General features: G+C 37.3%; 1 protein-coding gene across 1 annotated transcript; it reads right to left on the bottom strand.

Annotated features, from left to right (window-relative positions):
* Positions 1–805: 805 nt before the first annotated feature.
* enpp6 (ectonucleotide pyrophosphatase/phosphodiesterase 6) lies at positions 806–27,358 on the bottom strand. Its single transcript, XM_084430109.1, has 8 exons — positions 27,032–27,358; positions 12,355–12,534; positions 11,908–12,019; positions 9,118–9,259; positions 8,860–9,039; positions 6,342–6,479; positions 2,741–2,864; positions 806–1,499 (listed from the first exon to the last, which is right to left on the bottom strand). The coding sequence occupies exons 1-8, from the start codon at positions 27,264–27,266 to the stop codon at positions 1,294–1,296; spliced, it is 1,317 nt and encodes a 438-aa protein (XP_084286235.1). The 5' UTR covers positions 27,267–27,358; the 3' UTR covers positions 806–1,293.

Here is a 27,358-nt window from a genome sequence, read left to right as displayed (position 1 = left end):
ACTTATTGTGGAAATAAAGTAAATTATACATAATTACATGATGCAACTAAACCAAACCCTGACCCTATAATAAGTGCTGTTAATTAATATTATCTTACTCAACTCACGTCACACTATAGTATGTTTGCAACAACCAGTTTGATGAAAAGGTCTTTTGCGCCACCTGCTGTTCATCTTGAACATTACTCTTCACCAACTTAAAAGAAAACAAGTGTACTCCTGTACAACGCATAAGATAATAAATAAATAACGCATAAAATGTTCATTTAAATAATTTCTGTCTAAAAATATAGTTTTAAAATCGTTTTAAATATAAAAGAATAGCAGAGTCTACAGAAACGATCCCATTGGAATCATTCATAACGATTTTTCCCGCTTATGAACGATACAAACATTGACAGCCAATCAGAATCCATCCTGCTTTAAAGAGCGCGAAAACTGCAGCGCACGCTTATAATAAACATCTATGAATAAACAGAACGACATCGTCAATGTGTTCAAAGTTTATTCAAAGTCAAGTCTTCAAAAATATAAACTAAAACCTTAAGAGAAACTCATCATTAAAATGATTTAATAAATAAATAAATACATAAAGTAGCAAAGAGGTGAAATAAAGTTGAATATATTATATGAAATGAATAACATTAAACCGTGAGCTCATTGAAGTTCACAGACAGACCGGCAGGTGGCGTTGTCAAACGCTGCTGTAAAAGCACATAATACAGAATAAGAGTCCCCGAGGTAATCACAATAAAAACATCATGTGAAAGAACAAATGTAGTAGTAAAATAACAAAAACTTTGAGTCTTGAGAAAATATTTTATTGTGAAGGAAATGAGTACAAACCCTGTACTAAAGGAAAATGGATTATCTATATATAATATTATATAATGTTATAATTCTATAATGTTATAGAAATTAAACAAATAATAACAATACAATGCCTTACATTCAAAACAGCACATATCTTGACAGAGAGGACACACTAGCCATTTTACAGTAATCAGAAAATAAAATAAAACTAAAATAAATGTTTAAAGACAGAAACAACAGATGGAGAAAATGAATGAAATTACATAATAAAAGCTCATATTTTACTAAAAATATAAATCTTTGACCTCAGGTCAAATTTCAGTAAAAATGTGCAAATTGGTTTATCCAACAACATAATTTCTTCAACTCAAAAATAGAGGCAGTGCAGCAAAAACAGGTTTTCTTGGCATTTCTCTGAGCCTATGGCACACGCTAAGGCATAAATCAGTGTTTACTGTATCTGATGTGTTTCCAGATATTCTAGTACATCATCATCATCATCATCATCATCATCAGGCATACGGAGGTCGAAGCGGCTCGAACGGCAGAAGCCGAGCTCTTCATCATACACTCGACCCGAGACCAGGAGCCGTTGTTGGGCTGCGCTTCGATCCCCAGCGTCTTACACAACACATTATACACATCTACTGTACGGATGGGACCGGCGCGGAAGTTCGTCTTGAAGTCTGGAGAGAGAGAAAAAAACATCGAAGCGATCATTTGATGAGTTGCCAGACTAAAATTGTTTTATTTCTACAACAATAACAATATAAAATAATTAAAATATAAAAATACACACTGGCATTTAAAAGTCTCTTCTGCTCACCAAGGCTGCTTTTATTTGATCAAAAATGCAGTAAAATTGTGAAATATTATTATAATGTAAATCATCTGTTTTCTATGTGAATATACAGTAAAGTGTAATTTATTCCTGTGATCAAAGCTGAATTTTCAGCATCATTACTCCAGTCTTCAGTGTCACATGATCCTTCACAAATCACTCTAATATGATGATTTGATGATCAAGAAACATTTATGATTATTATCAGTGTTGTGCTGATGCATATTTCTGTGGAAACTGTGAAACCGATTCTTTGATGAACAGAAAGTACAAAATTGATCTGAAATAGAATCTTTTGTAACATTATAAAGTCTCACCTGTCACTTTTGATCAATTTAACGCCTGCTTGCTGAATAAAAATTAATTTCCTCCAAAAAAAAAGGTAAACATTTTCATGGTTAAATCATAAAATAAAATAAAAAGGTTAAAACTTAAAAAATATATATTTTTTATATTTTATTTCAAATTAATACTTCTATTTTATATTTAAAATATTTTAATTAAATACATCAATAACAGTTTTATAATACATTTTGTTATCATTAACAATGTTATTATAGAGTATTTACTGTCACTTTTGATAAATTCAGTGCATCCTTGCTGAATAAAAGTATTAATTTCTTCCAAAAAATAAATGCTAGTGAATGGTAGAGTATATTATTTATATTTAAACGTTTTAATAAAAAAATATATTTTTAGTGCTATCAAATCGATTAATCGCGATTAATTGCATCTAACATAAAAGTCTGTGTTAAACAAACTTTTATGTAAATAAAATAAATGCAATAATACAATTCAATTAAAATAATAAAAATATAAAAGTATTTATTTAAAATAAAATATAAAAAATAGTGCTGTCAAATCAATCAATCACTATTAATCGCATAAATGTTTGTTTATATAATAGACGCACACACACACACACACACACATATGACAGCATACTTTAAATAAATACTTTAACATTTTAATTATTTTAATTGTATTGTATTATTGCATTTATTTTATATGTTATTTAAATACATTATTATTTATTATTATGAACGATATAATTGTTAGAGTGATGTGTGTCCTGCTGAGCTTCACCTGGTCCCTGTGCCAGGAAAAATCCCCTCATGTCCACAAACTCGTTGTCGTATCCGTGCCACCCGTGCTGCCATCCCTCCGCCTCTCTCGTGCCGTTCTTCCAGAAGGGCAGTTTGGCTTTATTCTGTGGAGACAGGCAGGAATCAGTGTGTGGATGTGTGTGTTTATCTCTGCTCCAGCTCAGGGTCACGGAGGGGCGCTGATGTTTTTATAGTGATCGAATGACGCATCAGGAAAGCACACAAGAGGAGGACTGTTGTTTCTGCGTGAAATGAGGCTTCATATGCAAGACTGAATCATTCATGACTGAAGACATTCCTGTCAGAGGTCGCGTTGTGCAAAAGCAACATATTAATAACCCTCTGGTGCTCTTCGGCCCGGAAAATGTTACTTTTTTTGTTATTTTTTTATTCATCGGAATGGTGCGAAACTTGGTAAAGGTTTTGGCGCTTGCTGTGTGAACACACACACACACACACACAATCATGGATATGATTCGAACAGGTTAAATGGTCCTGATAAACACTTGTGCTCCTCGCGGTCAGAAACGAGCGCATTATAAACGAATGAGACGAAGTTCCTCTAGTGGAAGCGTTTGGTACTGCAGCCGAACACACTCTCACTGAAAGCTCATTTACTGAGATATCAGCCTCACATTTGGAACACAACTTGTTTATATTTATGACTTTGATTTTCTTGCAGTTTTAGAGTTAAATGTGATTTTGAAAATATATATTTCATATAAAAAATTAAATTGTATTTTTGTGCATTTTTCATAACAATACACGTACAATTCTGTCACCTTTTTTAAGTTCACTTTTTAAAACGTTTTTCACTTCAGCAATAATCTGCCAAGTGTCGTCTTGAGATCAAACTTCAGTCTGTCGCTCTAAAGCGTTCAAGATTCACCACAGTTTACATTGGAAATGTAATGCTCAAAAAGTGAATAAATGGATTATAAATACAGCGCAAATATAATTTAGTATTAAAATAAAAGCCCTAAAAATACAAAATATGAAATAAAAAACATTATCAAACTTAATTTCATTGACCAAAAAAATTAAAATAAAACATTCGGTCATTTTTGAACGACCCGCGAAGAGCTCCAGATGAACGGATCACAAGCGGAAAACTCCAGATCCTGCAGGAACGGATGGTGAACGCCGAACAGCGCAGATCAGCACAAAGAAGTCGAGTCATCTTCATTTATACAGCGCTGTTAACCATATAGATCGTTTCAAAGCAGCTTTACAGTCCACTGATGCTTCAATGTGTGAATGAGTGATTTCTGCATAAATCATTTCTATATTCAATGAGTGATTCAAATATACGTTTAATCATATGTTTGCTGTGAGTGTTAACCAGCTGATTCTGATGTGACCCTCAACATGTGTTGTCCATATACATGACCCTGGATCACGTCACCAGTCTCGAGCCGCACGGGTATATCTGTGGCAATAGCCAACAATACATTGTACGGGTCAAAATGATTGATTTTCCTTTTATGCCAAAAATCATGAGGATATTAAGTAAAGATCATGTTCCATGAAGATATTTAGTAAATTTCCTACCGTAAATATATAACACATGTATTTGTGTGAGTGAATGCAGCACAATCGCCAACATAAATGAACAACTTTAAAGGAGATTTTCTCAATGTTTCGATTTTTTTGCCTCAGATTCCAGATTTACAATAGTCGTATCTCGACCAAATATTGTCCTGTCCTAACAAACCCACACATCAATGGAAAGATTATTTATTCAGCTTTCAGGTGATGTATAAATCTCAATGTCCAAAAAATGGACCCATGTGACTGGTTTTGTGGATCTGTGTCTAGCTGACGAGTGAAGCTTACAGGGGTCCTACTAAACGTGACGTCACCTGATGTGTATTTCTCTAGAAACTAAAGTGAATAGTATCTGTACTTCTTCCTGAGGAGGGAATGTGTTATCAGTATGTGTTGGTGGTTTGTCCTGATGATAGCTAGCTCAGGCTCTCTTCAACCTTGGAGAAACTGTGATTCTCTAGTGCTGTTGTGTGTGTGTAGGAGTATAGGAGTTATGGGACACTTCGGCATGCAACATCAGACCCGAAGACGCCTTTCTCCGACCTCTGAGGTCACGCAGACCGAAATCTAGGAATGTGCGACAACTATCTCGACTAATGGCGACATACTCTCATATCTATCCATGTGTGGACATTTGCTTAGACTATATGTGACCCTGGACCACAAAACCAGTTACAAGGGGCATTTTTTTTTAAATGAAATAAGCTTTCCATTGATGTGTGGTTTGTTATGATAGGACAATATTTGGTGGAGATATCTGGAATAATCTGGAATCTGAGGCAAAAAAATCGAAACATTGAGAAAATCTCCTTTAAAGTTGTTCATTTATGTTGGCGATGGTGCTGCATTCACTCACACAAATACATGTTTTATATATTTACGGTAGGAAATTTACAAAATATCTTCATGGAACATGATCTTTACTTAATATCCTCATGATTTTTGGCATAAAAGAAAAATGGATAATTTTGACCCATACAGTGTATTGTTGGCTATTGCCACAGATAAACCCGTGCGACTCGAGACTGGTGACGTGATCCAGGGTCACGTGTGTGTTCTTAGCCAATCAGAAACTGCAATCTGAAGCAAGGCCATAGTTTAGAGAGAGAGACCTTGGTGAAGGGTTTAACTGCTGTGTGTGTGTGTGTGTGTGTGTGTGTGTGTGTGTGTGTGTGTGTGTGTGTGTGTGTGTGTACTTGTTTTCATGACAACTGAGGACATTTTTATGATAACACACCTGCAAATGAGGACACTCGGGAAAATACGTGATTTATGAGGACATTTTGGGGGTCCTCATTTTTCAAATGGCTTTAAAAACATACTAAGCAGTGTTTTTTTAAAAATGTAAAAATGCAGAATGTTTCCTGTGATGGGTAGGTTTAGGGGTAGGGTTAGTGTAAGGGGATAGAATATACAGTTTGTACAGTATAAAAACCATTACGCCTATGGAATGTCCTCACAAATCACATAAACATGGCTGCGTGGTGTAGGGTATAACAGCTGTGTGTGTGTGTGTGTGTGTGTGTGTGTGGTGTAGGGTATAACAGCTGTGTGTGTGTGTGTGTGTGTGGTGTAGGGTATAACAGCTGTGTGTGTGTGTGTGTGTGTGTGTGTGTGTGTGTGTGTGTGTGTGTGTGTGTGTGTGTGTGTGTGTGTGTGTGTGTGTGTGTGTCTGTGGTGTGTGTGTGTGTGTGTGTGTGTGTGTGTGTGTGTGTGTGTGTGTGTGTGTGTATAACTGCTGTGACCTGTGTAACTGTAAGCAGGGTTATGGACTACGAACTCCTGTGTGAGTCTTGAAGTTGAGTTATAACTCCGGGTCTTCTTTCAAACATCTGGTCCTCAGGTCCTAAACTGTGACCCTCTAACACAGAGATAATAGGAGATTGTTTGGCTTTACAGCAGCTCTAGAATAAAGTTATTGTCCAGATAAAGTTATTCACTTCACTATAGCATAGATATCTATATCTCCATTTGGTTAAATCATTAAACGAGCCCATAAAGAGGCACATTGAGGACAGAATAATGTGTGTAACCTCGGTGATGAACCAGCCGGGCTCGGCCACGAGCGTCAGCGTCGACACGAACCGGCCGTTCCTGTAGTGGAAGCGCTCCGGGATCTCCTGCTTCTTATAGACATTCATGTAGTTCACGGCGCTCAGGTTCTGATAGATCTGAGTTAACACACACACACACACACACACACACACACACACACACACACACACACACACACACACACACACACACACACACACAGTCGGGTTAAGACACTGAAGTTCATACTAAACACCAAAGTGTTTTGAGCTCTTGTATTTCCCATTATTTTTAATAGTGATTTAAAAAATATTATATTATATTATATTATATTATATTATATTATATTATATTATATTATATTATATTATATTATATTATATTATATTAATGAAATTCCACCATGGATAAATATTGTATTATTTAAATAATATATTCTTTTTTTCCTACTGTCCAGAATGAGATTTTTGTGTTATATTATATTATTTTGTATTTTTTATATAAAGTTGGTATTTTTTATATGAGTTGAGTTAATACACACACACACACACACACACACACACACACACAGTCAGTTTAAGCCACTGAAGTTGATACTAAACACCAAAATGTTTTGAGATCTTGTATTTCCCATTAGTGATTTTAAAAATATTATATTATATTATATTAATGAAATTCCACCATGTATAAATATTTTACAATTTAAATAATATATTCCCTTTTTCACAGTATAGTAATGAGAACAAGATTTGTGAGTGTTTTGTAATATAATAATTATTCTTATATTATATTATAATTTTATTTTATAAATATTTTACAATTTAAATAATATCTTATTTACAGTATAGTAACGAGAACGAGTTTTGTAAAATAATAATAATCATTATAGTTTATTAATTTATATTATATATCATTTTAATTTCGAAAATTAAATGTAGTTCAACAAATGCCATGTATAAATATTTTACAATTAAACTTTTTTCTTTAGCAGTATAGTAATGAGAACAAGATTTTTGTGTGAATTTTCATAATTAATAATGTCAAAATATGTGTAGTTTACATCAGTGTAGTATGTGTAGTTTTTCTACATCAACGTTTAAGAATACAGTCATTTACATACTGAAAAAAGTTAAGTTTAAATCCAAACAGGTTGAAGAGCAATGAATTCTGGCATTTAATCATTTAGCAGACGCTTTTATCCAAAGAGACTTGAGGAGAGCAATAGAAGCAGTTAAAGGAACACGCCGACTTTTTGGGACTTTAGCTTATTCACCGTAAGTCCACACATAAGGCCTCATTATGCTTCTGCGTCAACTCCACGGCGTCATGGCCGTTTTATGGTTCTGCGTCGGGTTGCGTTGCATCGCGCGGTGCATTTCACCGCCAGAACGCTAGGGGGGGGTGTGGTTCGCGAATCTCTTTGCTAGTTTGTTTTGGTTCTGTGCGCCGGTTCCGCTTTTTCATTTCCGACAATGGCGAGCGAAAGAGAGAGAGTGTTGTAGCAGCTGGAGCTAATCGACGTTGAACAACAAATGATTTTATTGCAAATGTTTAATCGCAGAAGAAAAAGAAGACGTCAGCGAAGGTGGTCTGTACGACCAGTGCACGAAGACAGTGGCGGTATAGCGGGAGGGGGAAACCGGAAAAGCTACACTCCGGAAATGATGTATAATCTGACCAATCACAGCCCTTGCGGTCTGCGTCGCCTCGACGCGTAGTTACAATTTTTTGGAGGTGCACGTCGAGCTACGGCGGAGGGGTCGGAGAGGGGTCTGCGGGGGTACGCCGTCGATTCGACGAAGAAGCATAAAACAGGCTATACCCTTCTCATCTCCGCGCGTGCCGTAACTCTGTCTGACGCACCCACCGCTAGCCTAGCTTAGCACAAAGACTGGAGGTAAACGGCTCCAGCTAGCATACCGCTCCCAATAAGTGACACAATAACGCCAACATTTTCCTATTTACATGTTGTGATGTGTATAGTCACCGCGTGTAGAAATAACAAGGTCACATGAGACACAGCCATCTTCTAACCGTATACATACTGGGAACTATATTCTCAGAAGGCTTCTGCGGAGTGATCCGCCCAAGTAGCAGTGCTTCGCCTTCTGAGAATATAGTTCCCAGTGTGTATACGGTTAGAAGATGGCCGTGTCTCATGTGACCTTGTTATTTCTACACACTGTGACTATACAAATCACAACGTGTAAATAGGAAAATGTTGGCGTTATTCTGTCACTTATTGGGAGCGGTATGCTAGCTGGAGCCATTTACCTCCAGTCTTTGTGCTAAGCTAGGCTAGCGGTGGGTGCGTCAGACAGAGTTACGGCACGCGCGGAGATGAGAAGGGTGTGTGTGGACTTATCTAAGTCTGGGGGATACGGGGAATAAGATAAAGTCCCAAAAAGTCGGCGTGTTCCTTTAAACTAACAATATGCAAGTGCTGTGACCCTTCCCAGTAAAAAAAAAAAAAAAAACATGAGTCTGATGTAAAACACACACACAGGTTGAGCTCACCTCCTCAAACTTGTCCTGTTTGGGCCACAGATTGACCACCGGCCCCCGGTCCATCATCTTAATAACGTGTGACATGTCAATGAAGTTATCCAGCTCGATAACCTTCTCCATCCACTGGAGCTCCGTCATGCCGTGATCCGAGAACAGCACCACGTTTATTTCATCTCTCATTTTCTTCTCCTGACAAACAAACAAACAAACAAATGTGTTCCAGATGTTCAAGTGGTTCATTCATTCTTTCAGCCTTGTTAAAAATACCTTGATTTTCTGGTTGAGTGTCTGGAAGGCCTGGTCCAGGGAGCGGACGGCTCGCTGTATTTCAGGAGATCGGGGACCAAAGTGATGCCCTTCCACATCGATCTTCTCGTAATAAATGCCAGCCATGTCTGCTTTATTGCTCCTGTTGGAAACATTCAAATCAAATCATCAGATTATAACAAACACACTTGAAGTCCCACTGAAGTGCAGCTTTGTTTGATGCGTTGACGTAATTTTCCACTGAAACAGGAAGCGAAGGCGGGACATAATAAATGGCTCCTCCCCCTTTTCAAATTAGCCAATAGCGTTAAGTTTACCTCACAGACTGCAAGTCATGCTTGACAACACCATGGAAGCGAATCCGAGCGCTGATGATACGCTGGATTCAATAGTAGAGATGTGAATAAATTCTAGCCATTTCATTACAGTTGGAAAAACGAATAAAACTCGAGTGTTTGAGCAACCGAACACACATCTGCAACACATGTTGCTCCGTGACTGTCAATAGGCGCGTTTCCATTACAGATTTGCGCAAAACTTTTGCGATTTTTTCTAAATATCGATAAAAAACTATTGCGAAATGACGCCGTTTCCATTAACCGATGTTATCCTCTCGCGATAATCATTCCAAAAATCATGGCAGACGGACATTGGTAGGTTTATATATATATATATATCACAGCCACATACCGCACTAGACATTATTATTATTAATGGAAGTGACACGTAGGCGTGTTATCCAAGCATTAATGGTGAGGAACGACCCTTATTATACTTGTGAGCGGCTCATATGAGGTGTTTCTGGGTGTTTCTCCCTCAGATCTGCTTCGAGCTCGTGATTGTGGCATTTATTTGAGGTTTAGAATCCATTATTCCTGTAATTCTTCTGTCTTTTATAAGTTTAATAAAGAGTCTCGTATTCTGTCCAAACACACCGCCTCATCTACGTCAGGTGACTGTAAATGCGCAAAAACTGTTTCCATTGCAGTTTTGCGAAATATTTCTTTTTCGAATTCCCTGAAAATCCTCCTCATGCGAGCGGAAAAACTTTTCTGCGATAAATGGGAGTTTTTGCGAAATTGACGTGTTTCCATTGGCCATATTTTCAATTCGCAATTTCAATTTGCGCAATTTGAAGGGTAATGGAAACGCGGCTAATGGCCGCTTCGGCCAGGTGGTGTTTATAGCAAAGGGGGCGGAGCTTTAGATTCTAGAGAGCATTTGATTGGACAGAGGATGTGATGAGAAGCTGAAGCTGGTGATGTCTAAAAATCCGAAATCCATTTTAGCGGAAGTGAGAGAGTGTCCGTTTTGAATGCTTATATCTGCTAAATGCGAATTTTGTCATTGTTTTGGAACACACCAGCTTATTCATAACCTTAAGGCTAACATACTCATACTAAAAGCTAAAATGCCTATTATGTCCTGATGTTGTTTTCAGGCTCTACTAGAACAGGTTTTCCTGCTTGAATGTTGATTATTTTCCTCATATTCTCCATTGTTGCGGCTCCTCTCTTCCCAGTCTGTCAGTAACGCTCTGGGCTGCGTTTCCCAAAAGCATCGTAAGCCTAAGTTGATCGTAAAAACGATCGTATGACTGATCTTAATATTACGGTCTGTTTCCCAAAAGCATCGTAGCTTAAGTAGCACTTGAAAATCTTCGTAGATCTACGAGTGCTCTGGAGTAATCGTACATCCCCAAGTGCATCGTAAGAAGACAGATTTATGAGGACACCTGCAGGACAACCGGCAGATTACACCTTTAACTTTATTCAAATGCAATGTGATTATAATATAAGGTTTTGATTGTACTTTATTGTACACTTTATTACTCTTTTTTTGTTGTTGGTTAAATTAATGTATAAATTAAATAATTAAAAAGGTCAGAAAACAAAACAAAAAAATAGAAATAATTTAATCTAATAATTTTAATCAAAATTAAATGAATGAACAAAATAAAAATAAAAAAATCCTTTAAATCTGTTAAAAATTACATCTTTGATTCGATCTATCTCCTCTTAAAGGACATTAATTTCATCTTTTTGAAACGTTTTTTTTTTGTTTTTTTTTGTTCAGCCATTTTGTCAGTGCCTCCACCTGTAGGTAGGTGCTTTATAAAGACTTGTCTTGATTGCTAATCCACAACATGACAATTATTAGAGAATACGATTCCATATAAGGTTATATTTCAGCACTTCGCGAATGGACAGCGACTCTTAAGTAGCACGTAGAGCGGGTTCTCGCGCGTTCATGTTAAGTTCATTTTTGGGAAACGCTCGTGGAATTGCTGCGAGCATTCGTAACCTTGCACGTAGAGAGCGCTCTTAAGAGCTAAGATACATCGTTATCGGGAAACCCGGCCCTGTTTAGTTCCTGTCTCTATGAAGCCCCTCCTTCTGAAAAGCACACTGTGCTCTGATTGGTCGGCTGGATCAGTGTATTGTGATTGGTCGAGCGCTTCGAGTGTGTTTGGGAAATGTCCCGCCCCTTACCATAACCGCCAGTGTAACACACTACTAACTAACTCAACCAGGCCCCGCCCCTTTATTCTGCGCATTAATTATTTAAATGAGGAATATTGTGACGTGTTCGTTCCCAGAAGAAACTCAAGACTACAATGGAGGCGTTTCAGGAGTTCAGAAACACTGACACTGATATAGAGAAGAACTGTGTGACTTTGCAGAGATTTTTCATGCTCAAACTGCAACATTACACACTGAAGACAGATGAACGTGGAGAAAACCATGATCGCTCGTCTTTAATGGTTTCTGAGGAGGCTTGTGCTCTTACTTTAACATATTGAGAGCGTTCTCCATGGAGTCGGTCAGGTTCTTCTCTGAAGGATTGTACACGTATTCCTCACAGAACGTAGGTCTGACTCCAAGAATCGTCACTTCACAACCTGAACGGACAGAAACACACATAATAATATGTTGATTATATGCATATTAATGTGTTAATATGCATTTGAGAGAGATCAAAGAGGATCTTTTGAAAGCTTCGCTTGAAAACGTTGCAAGCTTGTTTTAATGTAAAGTAGCAGCTCTTATGAGAGAAACACTAATTAAACGAGGAGGAAGTTCATCAAAGAACAGGTATTGTTCAAAATTCATGTACAGTATAACTTTGATGAAAGATTTTGATCCACTTCAAATGTTGACTACTGTATATAACTATACTTTTAGTTAATTTTAATAACCCTGGTCCCACATTGTACTCTATTGATGGCATACTGACCTGGCCAGTAGTACATGTAGACTCTCTTCCCTAGTTTCTGCATGGTGACCCACAGCGGCTCGGACCCGTCCCACCACAGCGGTAACCGGCTGTCCGAATTAGTTCCGATCAGAAATTCCTTCATGGTGTCCTTATCCCACATGTAATTCCCAGTCATCTGGTGCACCTCGCAGTGGCGTCCTGTAAATGAGGAGGGAAGCCGATGACAAAATAGCCTTGTAAAATTCATTCAAGACACGGTTGATTACATAGTGCACAAGTGCATAGTGTACAAGTGCATAGTGTACAAGTGCATAGTGTACAAGTGCATAGTGTACAAGTGCATAGTGTACAAGTGCATAGTGTACAAGTGCATAGTGCATAAGTGCTTAGTGTATAAGTGCATAAGTGCACAAGTGTATAAGTGAATAGTGTATAAGTGCATAGTGTACAAGTGTATAAGTGTATAGTGCACAAGTGCATAGTGTATAAGTGTATAAGTGAATAGTGTATAAGTGCATAGTGCACAAGTGCATAGTGTACAAGTGCATAGTGTATAAGTGCATAGTGTACAAGTGTATAAGTGTATAGTGCACAAGTGCATAGTGTATAAGTGTATAAGTGAATAATGTATAAGTGCATAGTGAACAAGTGCATAGTGTATAAGTGCATAGTGTACAAGTGCATAGTGCATAAGTGCTTAGTGTATAAGTGCATAGTGCACAAGTGTATAAGTGAATAGTGTATAAGTGCATAGTGTACAAGTGTATAAGTGTATAGTGCACAAGTGCATAGTGCACAAGTGTATAAGTGAATAGTGTATAAGTGCATAGTGTACAAGTGTATAAGTGTATAGTGCGCAAGTGTATAAGTGAATAGTGTATAAGTGCATAGTGTACAAGTGCATAGTGTACAAGTGCATAGTGTACAAGTGCATAGTGTATAAGTGCTTAGTGTATAAGTGCAAAGTGCACAAGTGTATAAGTGAAGTGTATAAGTGTATAGTGCACAAGTGCATAGTGTATAAGTGCTTAGTGTATAAGTGCATAGTGTATAGTGCACAAGTGAATAGTGTATAAGTGTATAGTGCACAAGTGCATAGTGTATAAGTGCATAGTGTATAAGTGCATAGTGTATAGTGCACAAGTGAATAGTGTATAAGTGTATAGAGCACAAGTGCATAGTGTATAAGTGTATAAGTGCACAAGTGAATAGTGTATAAGTGTATAGTGCACAAGTGCATAGTGTATAAGTGTATAAGTGCACAGTGTATAAGTGTATAGAGCACAAGTGCATAGTGTATAAGTGTATAAGTGCACAGTGTATAAGTGTATAGAGCACAAGTGCATAGTGTATAAGTGCATAGTGTATAAGTTCATATTGTATAAGTGTATAGTGCACAAGTGCATAGTGTATAAGTGCATAGTGTATAAGTGTATAATAAGTGCATAGTGTATGAGTGAATAGTGTATAAGTGTATAATACGTGTATAGTGTATGAGTACATAGTGTATGAGTGTATAATAAGTGCATAGTGTATAAGTACATAGTGTATAAGTGAATAGTGTATAAGTGCATAGTGTATAGTGTATAAGTGCATAGTGTATGAGTACATAGTGTATAAGTGAATAGTGTATGAGTGCATAGTGTATGAGTGCATAGTGTATAAGTGCATAGTGTATGAGTGTATAATAAGTGCATAGTGTATAAGTGCATAGTGTATGAGTGTATAATAAGTGCATAGTGTATAAGTGCATAGTGTATGAGTGTATAATAAGTGCATAGTGTATGAGTGCATAGTGTATGAGTGTATAAGTGCATAGTGTATGAGTGTATAATAAGTGCATAGTGTATGAGTGCATAGTGTATGAGTGTATAAGTGCATAGTGTATGAGTGTATAATAAGTGCATAGTGTATGAGTGTATAATAAGTGCATAGTGTATGAGTGCATAGTGTATGAGTGTATAATAAGTGCATAGTGTATGAGTGTATAATAAGTGCATAGTGTATGAGTGTATAATAAGTGCATAGTGTATGAGTGCATAGTGTATGAGTGTATAATAAGTGCATAGTGTATGAGTGCATAGTGTATGAGTGTATAATAAGTGCATAGTGTATGAGTGTATAATAAGTGCATAGTGTATGAGTGTATAATAAGTGCATAGTGTATGAGTGCATAGTGTATGAGTGTATAATAAGTGCATAGTGTATGAGTGTATAATAAGTGCATAGTGTATGAGTGCATAGTGTATGAGTGTATAAGTGCATAGTGTATGAGTGTATAATAAGTGCATAGTGTATGAGTGCAGTGTATGAGTGTATAATAAGTGCATAGTGTATGAGTGCATAGTGTATGAGTGTATAAGTGCATAGTGTATGAGTGTATAAGTGCATAGTGTATGAGTGTATAATAAGTGCATAGTGTATGAGTGCATAGTGTATGAGTGTATAATAAGTGCATAGTGTATGAGTGCATAGTGTATGAGTGTATAAGTGCATAGTGTATGAGTGTATAAGTGCATAGTGTATGAGTGTATAATAAGTGCATAGTGTATGAGTGCATAGTGTATGAGTGTATAATAAGTGCAGTGTATGAGTGCATAGTGTATGAGTGTATAAGTGCATAGTGTATGAGTGCATAGTGTATGAGTGTATAAGTGCATAGTGTATGAGTGTATAATAAGTGCATAGTGTATGAGTGCATAGTGTATGAGTGTATAATAAGTGCATAGTGTATGAGTGCATAGTGTATGAGTGTATAAGTGCATAGTGTATGAGTGTATAATAAGTGCATAGTGTATGAGTGCATAGTGTATGAGTGTATAATAAGTGCATAGTGTATGAGTGCATAGTGTATGAGTGCATAGTGTATGAGTGCATAGTGTATGAGTGTATAAGTGCATAGTGTATGAGTGCATAGTGTATGAGTGTATAATAAGTGCATAGTGTATGAGTGCATAGTGTATGAGTGTATAATAAGTGCATAGTGTATGAGTGCATAGTGTATGAGTGCATAGTGTATGAGTGTATAATAAGTGCATAGTGTATAAGTGCATAGTGTATGAGTGTATAATAAGTGCATAGTGTATGAGTGCATAGTGTATGAGTGTATAATAAGTGCATAGTGTATAAGTGCATAGTGTATGAGTGTATAATAAGTGCATAGTGTATGAGTGCATAGTGTATGAGTGTATAATAAGTGCATAGTGTATGAGTGCATAGTGTATGAGTGCATAGTGTATGAGTGTATAGTGTATGAGTGTATAATAAGTGCATAGTGTATAAGTGCATAGTGTATGAGTGTATAGTGTATGAGTGTATAATAAGTGCATAGTGTATGAGTGCATAGTGTATGAGTGTATAGTGTATGAGTGTATAATAAGTGCATAGTGTATGAGTGCATAGTGTATGAGTGTATAATAAGTGCATAGTGTATGAGTGCATAGTGTATGAGTGTATAAGTGCATAGTGTATGAGTGTATAATAAGTGCATAGTGTATAAGTGTGTAGTGTATATAAGTGCATAGTGTATAAGTGTATAAAAAGTGTATAGTGTATAAGTGCATAGTGTGTGAGTGTATAATAAGTGCATAGTGTATAAGTGTATAGTGTATAAGTGTATAGTGTATAAGTGTATAGTGTATAAGTGTATAGTGTATAAGTGTATAAAAAGTGTATAGTGTATAAGTGCATAGTGTGTGAGTGTATAATAAGTGTATAGTGTATAAGTGCATAGTGTATAAGTGTATAAAAAGTGTATAGTGTATAAGTGCATAGTGTGTGAGTGTATAATAAGTGTATAGTGTATAAGTGTATAGTGTATAAGTGTATAAAAAGTGTATAGTGTATAAGTGCATAGTGTGTGAGTGTATAATAAGTGTATAGTGTATAAGTGCATAGTGTATAAGTGTATAAAAAGTGTATAGTGTATAAGTGCATAGTGTGTGAGTGTATAGTGTATAAGTGTATAGTGTATAAGTGTATAGTGTATAAGTGTATAGTGTATAAGTGCATAGTGTATAAGTGTATAGTGTATAAGTGTATAGTGTATAAGTGTATAGTGTATAAGTGTATAGTGTATAAGTGTATAGTGTATAAGTGTATAGTGTATAAGTGTATAGTGTATAAGTGTATAAAAAGTGTATAGTGTATAAGTGCATAGTGTGTGAGTGTATAATAAGTGTATAGTGTATAAGTGTATAGTGTATAAGTGTATAGTGTATAAGTGTATAGTGTATAAGTGTATAGTGTATAAGTGTATAGTGTATAAGTGTATAGTGTATAAGTGTATAAAAAGTGTATAGTGTATAAGTGCATAGTGTGTGAGTGTATAATAAGTGCATAGTGTATAAGTGTATAGTGTATAAGTGTATAGTGTATAAGTGTATAGTGTATAAGTGTATAGTGTATAAGTGTATAGTGTATAAGTGTATAAAAAGTGTATAGTGTATAAGTGCATAGTGTGTGAGTGTATAATAAGTGTATAGTGTATAAGTGTATAGTGTATAAGTGTATAGTGTATAAGTGTATAGTGTATAAGTGTATAGTGTATAAGTGTATAGTGTATAAGTGTATAGTGTATAAGTGCATAGTGTATAAGTGTATAAAAAGTGTATAGTGTATAAGTGCATAGTGTGTGAGTGTATAATAAGTGTATAGTGTATAAGTGTATAGTGTATAAGTGCATAGTGTGTGAGTGTATAATAAGTGTATAGTGTATAAGTGTATAGTGTATAAGTGCATAGTGTGTGAGTGTATAATAAGTGTATAGTGTATAAGTGTATAGTGTATAAGTGCATAGTGTGTGAGTGTATAATAAGTGTATAGTGTATAAGTGTATAGTGTATAAGTGTATAGTGTATAAGTGTATAGTGTATATAAGTGCATAGTGTATAAGTGTATAAAAAGTGTATAGTGTATAAGTGTATAGTGTATAAGTGTATAGTGTATAAGTGTATAGTGTATAAGTGTATAGTGTATAAGTGTATAGTGTATATAAGTGCATAGTGTATAAGTGTATAAAAAGTGTATAGTGTATAAGTGCATAGTGTGTGAGTGTATAATAAGTGTATAGTGTATAAGTGTATAGTGTATAAGTGTATAGTGTATAAGTGTATAGTGTATAAGTGTATAGTGTATAAGTGTATAGTGTATATAAGTGCATAGTGTATAAGTGTATAAAAAGTGTATAGTGTATAAGTGCATAGTGTGTGAGTGTATAATAAGTGCATAGTGTATAAGTGCATAGTGTATAAGTGTATAGTGTATAAGTGCATAGTGCGTCATTTGGGACACAACTTTTCTATACAGAGCTTATGATTAAAGAGCTTTGCATTTCTCATATATTTGCTCATAATATTTCATATAATTATATATCATAAATTAATAAGATCCATTCACAGCTTTCGTGGGCACAACTCTTGAAACACGCAGTGCATTTATATATTTAATTAAATTGCAGATCAGATCCTTTGCGATTTGATAATCAGTCGGTTTCCTGAAGTAAAATTTTTTATTAATTTCCTCCATAGGGAAATTCCTCCATAACTCCTTTAAAGTCAGCTCGACTGCTACGAGGTTGATAAGCGATGGTATTTTCAAGCTCGCTGTACATCAACTTAGCTTTAATATATAACTTAACTTAACTTAATATATAACTTAGCTTAGTGTATAAGTGTTAAGCACAGTCTTGTACTTTTGCATTTTTGTCCCAGTTTCAAATACTTTGTTGTAATGGTGTGTTTCTCCTTGCAGGCGAGGTTCATGTTTTATAACGCTTTAACAAAGACTATTTTAAATCCCTATGGGAGAAATTAATGGAAAAAATAGGAGGTTCCAAGGGATCTGATTTAAAAAGACAACAAATTCCCATAAACATACACTAAAAGAGAGTCCACATCACCCAAAACACACAACAGCAACCACACAGCAAGGCTTTTGCATGAAATTTTAATTTCTAATTAGTTCTGAGATGTTAATGGTAATTACGCTTGACTCACTGCAATGTTTAAAGTGTAATGTTAAACTGAAGCGCTGACTCTACAGAAGTTCACAGTGCAAAGAGCAGGGTCAGCACTTCCAAGAAATGCAAACATTAAATAAACGAACGCACTCCGTTAATAACACCAAACCGGCTATAAAACCATCAGAGAGCGTCAAGAACCTTTGGCCAAGCCTGCAAGTTACAGCCCAAAGAACTTCCATTAATACATCACAAATACTCTATGATACTCAACAAGTAGTTCATGCACGTTTAAATATGAATTATGAAGTCTCTTCTGCTCACCAAGGCTGCATTTATGTGATTAAAAAATACAGTGAAAACTGTGAAATATTATTATAATGTAAATCAGCTGTTTTCTATGTGAATATATAGTAAAGTGTAATTTATTCCTGTGATCAAAGCTGAATTTTCAGCATCATTACTCCAGTCTTCAGTGTCACATGATCCTTCAGAAATCACTCTAATATGATGATTTGATGCTCAAGAAACATTTATGATTATTATCAGTGTTGAAAACAGTTTCATATTTTTGTGGAAACGGATCATTTTTATTTGATGCACTGAAAGTTCAAAAGAACAGCATTTATTTGAAATAAACACTCAGTTTTGATCAGTTTAATGCATCCTAGCTAAACAAAACCATTCATTTCTTTTTTAAACTAAATCTTGTTTATTGGCATTAATGAATGTTATTCGTTGCACAGCTGTGCTCTCAGTAGTGTTTGATTTCTCTGTGAAAGCTGGAGCACACGATCTTCTGAAGCTTTGTGGCGAGGGGAATGTGCTCAAACAAAACACCAGCATCAGCAAAGCGTTGAAGCGTCGGCTGGGATTGTGAACGCTGCGGGTCAAAGCGTGTGTTGGAGATCAGCCCAAAGAACACACTATCACAACTCGAAATATGCCACTCCTGTGACTAAATACACATTTTACAGCATTACACACAATTCAACTAATCACTATAGTACTAATCAAACATAAGGAACATATGAACATCTTCGGAACACAAATGAAGATTATTTTGATGAGTTTTCTGTCCCTCCATTGACAGGCTACGCAACTACCACTTTCAAGCCCCAGAAAGGAAGTAAAGACATTATTAAAGTAACCCATGTGACTCCAGTGGTTTAACCTCAATTTTATGAAGCAATGTGAGCACAAAAAAACATAATTTACCACTTTATTTACAAAATATTAATCTCCGACGCTCATTCACGAGAGCACCGCGACGCATGTGTTGTGTTGACATGAGAGCGGCTGTGGTTGCGTGAATGCGATATAATATTTTGTAAATAAAGAAGATGAATGAAAGTCTTACGAGGTTGGAACGACATGAGGGTGAGTAATTAATGACAGAATTTTCATTTTTGGGTGAACTAGCCGTGGACTTGGCAACCCTGAGACAGCACAGTATCATCATGTGATTCAGCAACACTCAAATGAGCAAATATGCTTGTGCAAAATGGATTGAAAGTTTACATTCTCCTTCACGAATTAATTTAATGCAAATATGACAGGATGTGATTCATAGATTAACTGAGAAACTCAAACTGAACAGAACTCAATAAATATATATATATATATATATATAACAAAATTATAAACACTTTTGTTTTTGCCCCCATTTTTCATGAGCTGAACTCAAAGATCTAAGACTTTTTCTATGTACACAAAAGGCCTATTTCTCTCAAATATTTTTCACAAATCTGTCTAAATCTGTGTTAGTGAGCACTTCTCCTTTGCTGAGATAATCCATCCCCCTCACAGGTGTGGCATATCAAGATTCTGATTAGACAGCATGATTATTGCACAGGTGTGCCTTAGGCTGGCCACAATAAAAGGCCACTCTAAAATGTGCAGTTTTATCACACAGCACAACACCACAGATGTCACAAGTTTTGAGGGAGCGTGCAGTTGGCATGCTGACTGCAGTAATGTCCACCAGAGCTGTTGCCCGTGAATTGAATGTTCATTTCTCTACCATAAGCCGTCTCCAACCGACCTCACAACCGCAGACCACGTGTAACCACACCAGCCCAGGACCTCCACATCCAGCATCTACACCTCCAAGATCGTCTGAGATCAGCCACCCGGACAGCTGCTGCAACGATCGGTTTGCATAACCAAAGAATTTCTGCACAAACTGTCAGAAACCGTCTCAGGGAAGCTCATCTGCATGCTGGTCGTCCTCATCGGGGTCTCGACCTGACTGCAGTTTGTGGTATGGTATGGGCAGGCGTACGTTATGGACAACAAACACAGGTGCATTTTATTGATGGCATTTTGAATACCGGGACGAGATCCTGAGGCACATTGTTGTGCCAATCATCCACGACCATCACCTCATGTTGCAGCATGATAATGCACGGCCCCATGTTGCAAGGATCTGTACACAATTCCTGGAAGCTGAAAACATCCCAGTTCTTGCATGGCCAGCATACTCACTGGACACGTCACCCCTGGAGCATGTTTGGGATGCTCTGGATCGGCGTATACGACAGAATGTTCCAGGTCCTGCCAATATCCAGCAACTTCACACTGCCATTAAAGAGGAGTGGACCAACATTCCACAGGCCACAATCAACAACCCCCCCACCCCAATACAGTAAAACTGCACATTTTAGAGTGGCCTTTTATTGTGGCCAGCCTAAGGCACACCTGTGCAATAATCATGCTGTCTAATCAGCATCTTGATTAGCAGTGTTTGGAATAACGCCGTTTAAAATAACGGCGTTAGGTAACGACGTTATTTTTTCAGTAACGGGGTAATCTAACTAATTACTTTTCTCGTCATTACAACGCCGTTACCATTACTGGACGTTAAATGCGGTGCGTTATTATGCATTGATTGAATAAACTGTGTAATCCGAACGCACCCCTGGCTCGCACAGCGAGTGAGGAGGTGGGTTAATAACGAGGTAAGCGATTATGATTGGCTAAGGCAGGGTCATGTGTTTCATGGTAGCCAATCAGAGCCAGTGTTTTTACACACACGCCAGCACACGCGCCACACACACACACCAGCTAAACATAGATTCGATGAAGCAGCAGATATGGCGAGTCAGTAGCAGTCTATGGTCAGGAGCAATCCGATGAAAAGTTGGCATTTTCAAGGTGAAGATATAAGCACTACTTCAAATTCATTGAGGTCAAAGGCTAGAACTAGGAGTGGAACGGTAGCCTACATGTATTCGTATTGAACCGAAAGAGAGAGAGAGACTCGCGGGCGCGATTGAAAAGTTGCAAAGTGGTTACATTTGTGTGTGTGTGTGTGTGTGAGAGAGAGAGAGAGAGAGAGAGAGAGAGGCGCGATCGAAAAGGCGCACGTTTACATTTGTGTGCGTGTGTGTGTGAGACGCGGACGCGATCGAACAGTGGAAACAAAAACATAATCCGTAATTTTGTTTATACAGGACATTCAAACTGCAAAGTGTTTAAGTTACTGCTAATTAAAATTTTAAGGAAAACAAATATATTAATCTTATATAATGTGCACAGTCAGTGCACTACAAATAAACTGGTTCAATGCCTTTATTAATAAAACTTTTAAATAAAAAGTTGAGAGAGGTTGATTTAATTTGCAGAGTTAAATGCACTTTATATGGTGTGTAACTGTTTACTTTTCTTACAAAGAATGCTTGAAGTGCAGGATAAACCTCTTGCTGTCTGTCGACGTGCAATAAATATCTAAAGTTAAACACCTGTCTGTTCTACTCATTTCAACTGACTTGTGAAAACTACTTAAAAAATCCAAATTCTTTGACATATAGCAACTTTTTTTTTTTTTTTTACAGTAACGCAAATAGTTACTTTCCCTGGTAACGAGTTACTTTTATTATAGAGTAATTCAGTTACTAACTCAGTTACTTTTTGGAACAAGTAGTGAGTAACTATAACTAATTACTTTTTTAAAGTAACGTTCCCAACACTGTTGATTAGACACCTGTGCCACACCTGTGAGGTGGATGGATTATCTCGGCAAAGGAGAAGTGCTCACTAACACAGATTTAGGTTCTGTGGTTCAGCTCATGAAAAATGGGGGCAAAAATAAAAGTGTTGCGTTTATAATTTTGTTCAGTGTGTGTGTATATATATATATATATATATATAGGGATGGGGCCGATCCAGTATCGGTATAGGGACCCATACCAGCGTAATTCACGTATCGGATTTTCCCGATCCAACCTGCGGAGATATCCGATATCCATGAGCCATGTCTGCGCTTTAACGTTGTCTGCTGAAATGAATCCAAAAGTGATTCCCGCCGGCTAGTCTGCTAGCTGGCTGCAAACTGTGGAATGGATTTCCTGAACGGAGGCGCGGCTTAATGAGACACAGAGTTAAGAGACACGCCCCCGCTCAGGAAATCCGTTCCGCAGTTTGCAGCCAGCTAGCAGGAAAGCATTGAGCAGCATTGTGGCTAGCGGACACTGATGTCATTGTGTTTCTTGAAGGTCTATTCCATGATTTACTTGTGATTCAACCTTTGACTGACATCTGGGTGGCTTTTGGCATGGGCAAAAAGTACAGATTTTACCATATCAATAGCATATGTAAAAGTCTGGGTAAGGACAAGTTTCAAGCACTGTTGATGTTCCATGCCTATTTAGGGTGTGATACAACATCTGCTTTCACTGGGAAAGGTAAGAAGTCAGTTTGGCGGGCCTGGCAAGCCTATGTTAAAGCCACTGAAGCATTTGCTTCCCTTGCCAGAAATCCATTCCAAAAATTAGATGCTGCTTCATGGCAGTTCCAAAAGCTTGAGAGACTGACTGTCATCTTGTATGACACGTCCAGTCCTTCAAGCTCCATTGTCCAGAAGAGGAAAGAACTCTTCTGCCATGGGAGTAGGACAATGGAGAAACTGCCACCCACCCAAGATACTCTACTGCAGCACATCAGACAGGCAGTTTATCAAACTGGAATCTGGGTGACCAGCACACTCTTACAGCAAGGTATTCCTTCTCCAAGGGACTATGGATGGACCAAGGAATCAGGGTCTTGGGAACCAGTTTGGATGACACTTCCAGAAGTCCCTACAGCCTGCAGAGAACTTATCAAATGTTGCTGTAAGGGGGATTGTTCCACCTGCAAATGTGGCAAAGCAAGTCTAGACTGCTCACCTCTTTGCAAATGCAACTGTAACGACTCATAATTATCAATTACAGGGCCAATAAAGACCATATCGCTAATACTTTAACATGTATTGAAGCTTTAGTTATGTAAAAGTTCATAAACATAAATAAACATATCAAAATGTTACCTTTGGGATTCATTTGAATACTTTATCTTGTGCAGGAACTTGAAAATCTCTGTGTTTTTAAGCATATTTCATTGATAATGATATACTTCTAATATGACATGTTACAACATTTATTTCCGAGGGCTCCTAGGCCAAAATTACACTATAGACCCTAAGGAAACACCATGCAATTTTTTTTACTTTTATCACCTTGGTAACGGTATTTTCACTACGCCACCGGACTATGTAGACTGAACTCGTAATACGCATGTGCATGTTCTCACTGGTTCGCGTTTTTGAAGTTTGCACAGAAAGAACTTACGAGTTTTCTGTTAAAACTGTGTCGTGTTAGCTAAGTCAGAGCCCGTCTACGGAGAGCCTGCCCACTCCCTATTAAGCCCTATTGTACCGAATTTTGGTTGTAGTACCACCAGAGTTCCACTGGGGGCGCTCGCCATGAGTGCAAAATGAATGGGAGTCAATGGGGCTAGACGGCTAAATTTGTCTCTTTCACCCGATTGCCGTTGAGAAATCTCAGATCTGATTGTAGGTTTTGCAATGTCCTTTCGATTTCTTACAGGTTGAGTTGTTGTTGCCCATAACACGCTAGCATTCTGCATTTTGAAAGACTTTTTAAAGCAAATAAGTGACTCTAAAAAATCTAACACCCAGCAATGTGTAATTTCTTTGCATCTCCTTTCGAATACAACATTCAAATTACTAGACAAAAAATTATATCCTGAGAAAAGTGGATTTTGAGGGGTATACCGCCATAGACCTACATTCATTCTGCACTCGTCCTGTGAGCGCCCTCATATGGAATCAGAGTGGAACTGCAACCAGTTCAGAAGCCGGAAGTGTAGTGAGAGTGAAACTTCTCGCCATATTAGACATTCTCTGGCTAAGTTAAAGCAGGGCTCAGTAGTTTCGGGATTTATTCGCTGTATTCTCGCTTTTTGCTCGCAGGTTTCTCTCTAGAGCTCCCCCCACAGCTTCGGAATAGATATTTGACAACACTGTTGTAAAAACTCTTTGGTGATTCTCAGACACCAGAGGCTAGCAGATCAACGACATCAAAGCAGATGGGACATTCTTTAAAACGTCTTCTTCATTCGGGTTCGAACAGCGTGAGGGAGCGCAATAATGACAGCATTTTAGCAGATTTCTTTTGGCCGTAAAGCAATTGTTTACATCGCGAGACCTGATATCACGCGAGACTTCCTGACGCGGCGGCCGGCGGCCCGCCGGCTCAAAGTTGCAAGTGCGGATTTTCCGCTCACGGGCACCAGGGGGGTGCGAAACGACCGCCATTCAACCCAAAATAAGTAATAGAACCATTCCAATGACTCCGAAGCTGTTCAGTTAAGGTAAAAAAGTTACTTAGTTCACCTTTAATAACTAATGATTGTTGCGACGGAAGTGAATCAATCAAACTAACTTTAGCTGGACAATAACTTTATTCCAGAGCTGCTATAAAGCCAAAACACTTCACTTTAAATTTCCTATTATCAATGTAAAGCTGCTTTGGAACAATCTACATGGTTAAAAGCGATTTTGCATGTTTATGAATGAACGGCTCGTTTTCAAATCTTCCCGGTCGACTGACATTTGTTAAGTCATCTGCTTTAAACATTACAATCCTCATGATAACTTTCGTTAACTTTACATTAAATAAATCCACTTCAAAAGCGAATTACTCCTGGACAGCAGCGCCATAGAAATATACAGAGCGACCGCAAAAACGGAAGTTAAAAGACAATATTCTAAAGATGATGGCGCCCTCGTTTCTCTGGCGCATAAGGTCTATATAAATGAAGATGACTTGACTTGACTACAATGAATTGGATAAGGGGGGAGGTGTGTGTGTGTGGCTGTGTACATGCATGCAGGCTGGGTTCTTGCAGCAGCAACAGATAAGTTGTACTCAACCTATTTAATTTTTGTGTCAGTCAGATTCTTTATGGGTGAAGAAACTGCAGGAGGGCGAAGGCTCTCCTGACACGAGAGCTTGAGAACATGGAGCGAGCACTGCTCAGGGCATCAGCGGATGAAGCAGGGGCAACGGAGGCAGAGTCAGCAGAAAAGGTCGTTCAAGACTCAAGTATTTGACATTTTGGGAATGCAATAAATATTGACATGACAATCATTTTGAAACCCTTACAGTTGCATAATTGTTCTGCATAATTTGTACAGGATTTCCTGTTTTTCTGACTTCCTTTTCTGACCTTAAACTTACCTCAAGTTGCCTTTTGGGACATACATGCAATACATACGTACATATCATACTTGCCTGTTGAGAGGAGTTTATTTCAGCATCATATAAGATCAACAATAATGATAATAATAATAATATTAAAGCAAACACAGCTCTGGTATCGGAATAGTATGATAGAATAGTCTGGTATCGATATCGGCCGTTATCCAAATTCAGGTATCGGGATCGGAAGTGAAAAAATGTGGATCGGTGCATCCCTATACATGTATATATATATATATATATATATATATATATATATATATATATATATACCCTATAGTCTAAATAATAGGCCTACAAAAAAAATAACAAATAAAATAAAATAAAAAATTGTCTCAACAATTAATAATTTTTAAAAATGAAAATAATGTACTCAGATATTTCCATCTGCTGGTTTCTGACATTGATGTATGCATCTCAGTGAGAGTGAGCCGCTTCTGTAGTCATTGTGGAAAGAGGAAGGACTGTGGCCAGTTGCATAAACTGTTATGACTAGTCTTACAAGTTAGTCATCCAATTTTATTCTTTAAGACTTTTTATTCTAAAAGTTAATAACTTTTTAAAGTCAGTTAACTTCTAGTTGATCATACTAGTTCTTAAGACACAGTCTTAACATAATGGCTATGTTTATGCAACTGGCCCCAGGGTCTCTGTTATTATCAATAACCCCATTCAAACAATAATCAACCAGCAGATCTCAGATCCAATAAATCCCTGTTGTTCTACAGAGAGAGTTGCTCTAAGGACCTTTACACTGTTATTAGAGTGTATAAAATCTCACATAAGGATTGCATTATGTGCTGAAGCCTTATAAAGGTGTACCATGATTATGTTTGGATACAAGGCTCTTCACAAACACATATGGGAATAATTAAAAGCTCCAAGAGTTCATAATATCTCAGCTTACTACATTATAAAGGTAAAAACTGTTTGCATTACCTAACATGAAATAAACATTAGAAATACATTTGTTACTGTATTTGTTCATCTTTGTTCATGTTAGTTAATAAAAATACATCATGTTAGTTCACAGTGCATTAACTAATGTTAACAAGATTTTAATTAAATATTTCTAAATGTTGAAATTAACATGAACTAATGTTAACTAATGAACCTCATTGTGAAGTGTTACCGAAGTAGGCTATTTATGATTGCATTTGTTGGAAATATAAAATAAAAAGTTGGTAAGACTCACCTGTCATGAGAGAGTAATAGTTTGGATAGGACAGACTGGGGAAATCTGGAGTGAGATAATCCACTTTTACACCGTTTTCCACGATCTCTCTGAATCCGGCCAGGTTTTGTAAATCGTCCATGTAATCATAACGGAATCCATCGATGAGAAACACCAGGAGTTTGCGGTTTGCGTCGCAGCATCGCGACAGAAGGAGGAGAAACGCGACGCTGATGTTCAACGCGACGCGAGTCATGATGAAGCTGAAGCCGAACTGACGGAGAGGAGAAGAGACTCGATCATCTGATGATTCAGGAAAACTCTCCGGCACAATGGGTGTGTGTGATG

This window comes from Rutilus rutilus (genome assembly GCF_951802725.1).
Source record: "Rutilus rutilus genome assembly, chromosome: 14".
Classification (NCBI taxonomy): Eukaryota; Metazoa; Chordata; class Actinopteri; order Cypriniformes; family Leuciscidae; genus Rutilus; species Rutilus rutilus.
This window is presented reverse-complemented; position numbering and strand designations above follow the sequence as displayed.

Bases quoted from the DNA above. Each gene is read 5' to 3' on its own strand.
- enpp6 (XM_084430109.1), bottom strand. From the start codon at position 27,266: ATGACTCGCGTCGCGTTGAACATCAGCGTCGCGTTTCTCCTCCTTCTG. The intron at 9,040-9,117 runs GTATTTTTAACA...TTTGTTTGTCAG, and splicing joins CACTCAACCAGAAAATCAAG to GAGAAGAAAATGAGAGATGA. The intron at 6,480-8,859 runs GTGAGCTCAACC...GTGTTAACTCAG, and splicing joins AACAGGACAAGTTTGAGGAG to ATCTATCAGAACCTGAGCGC.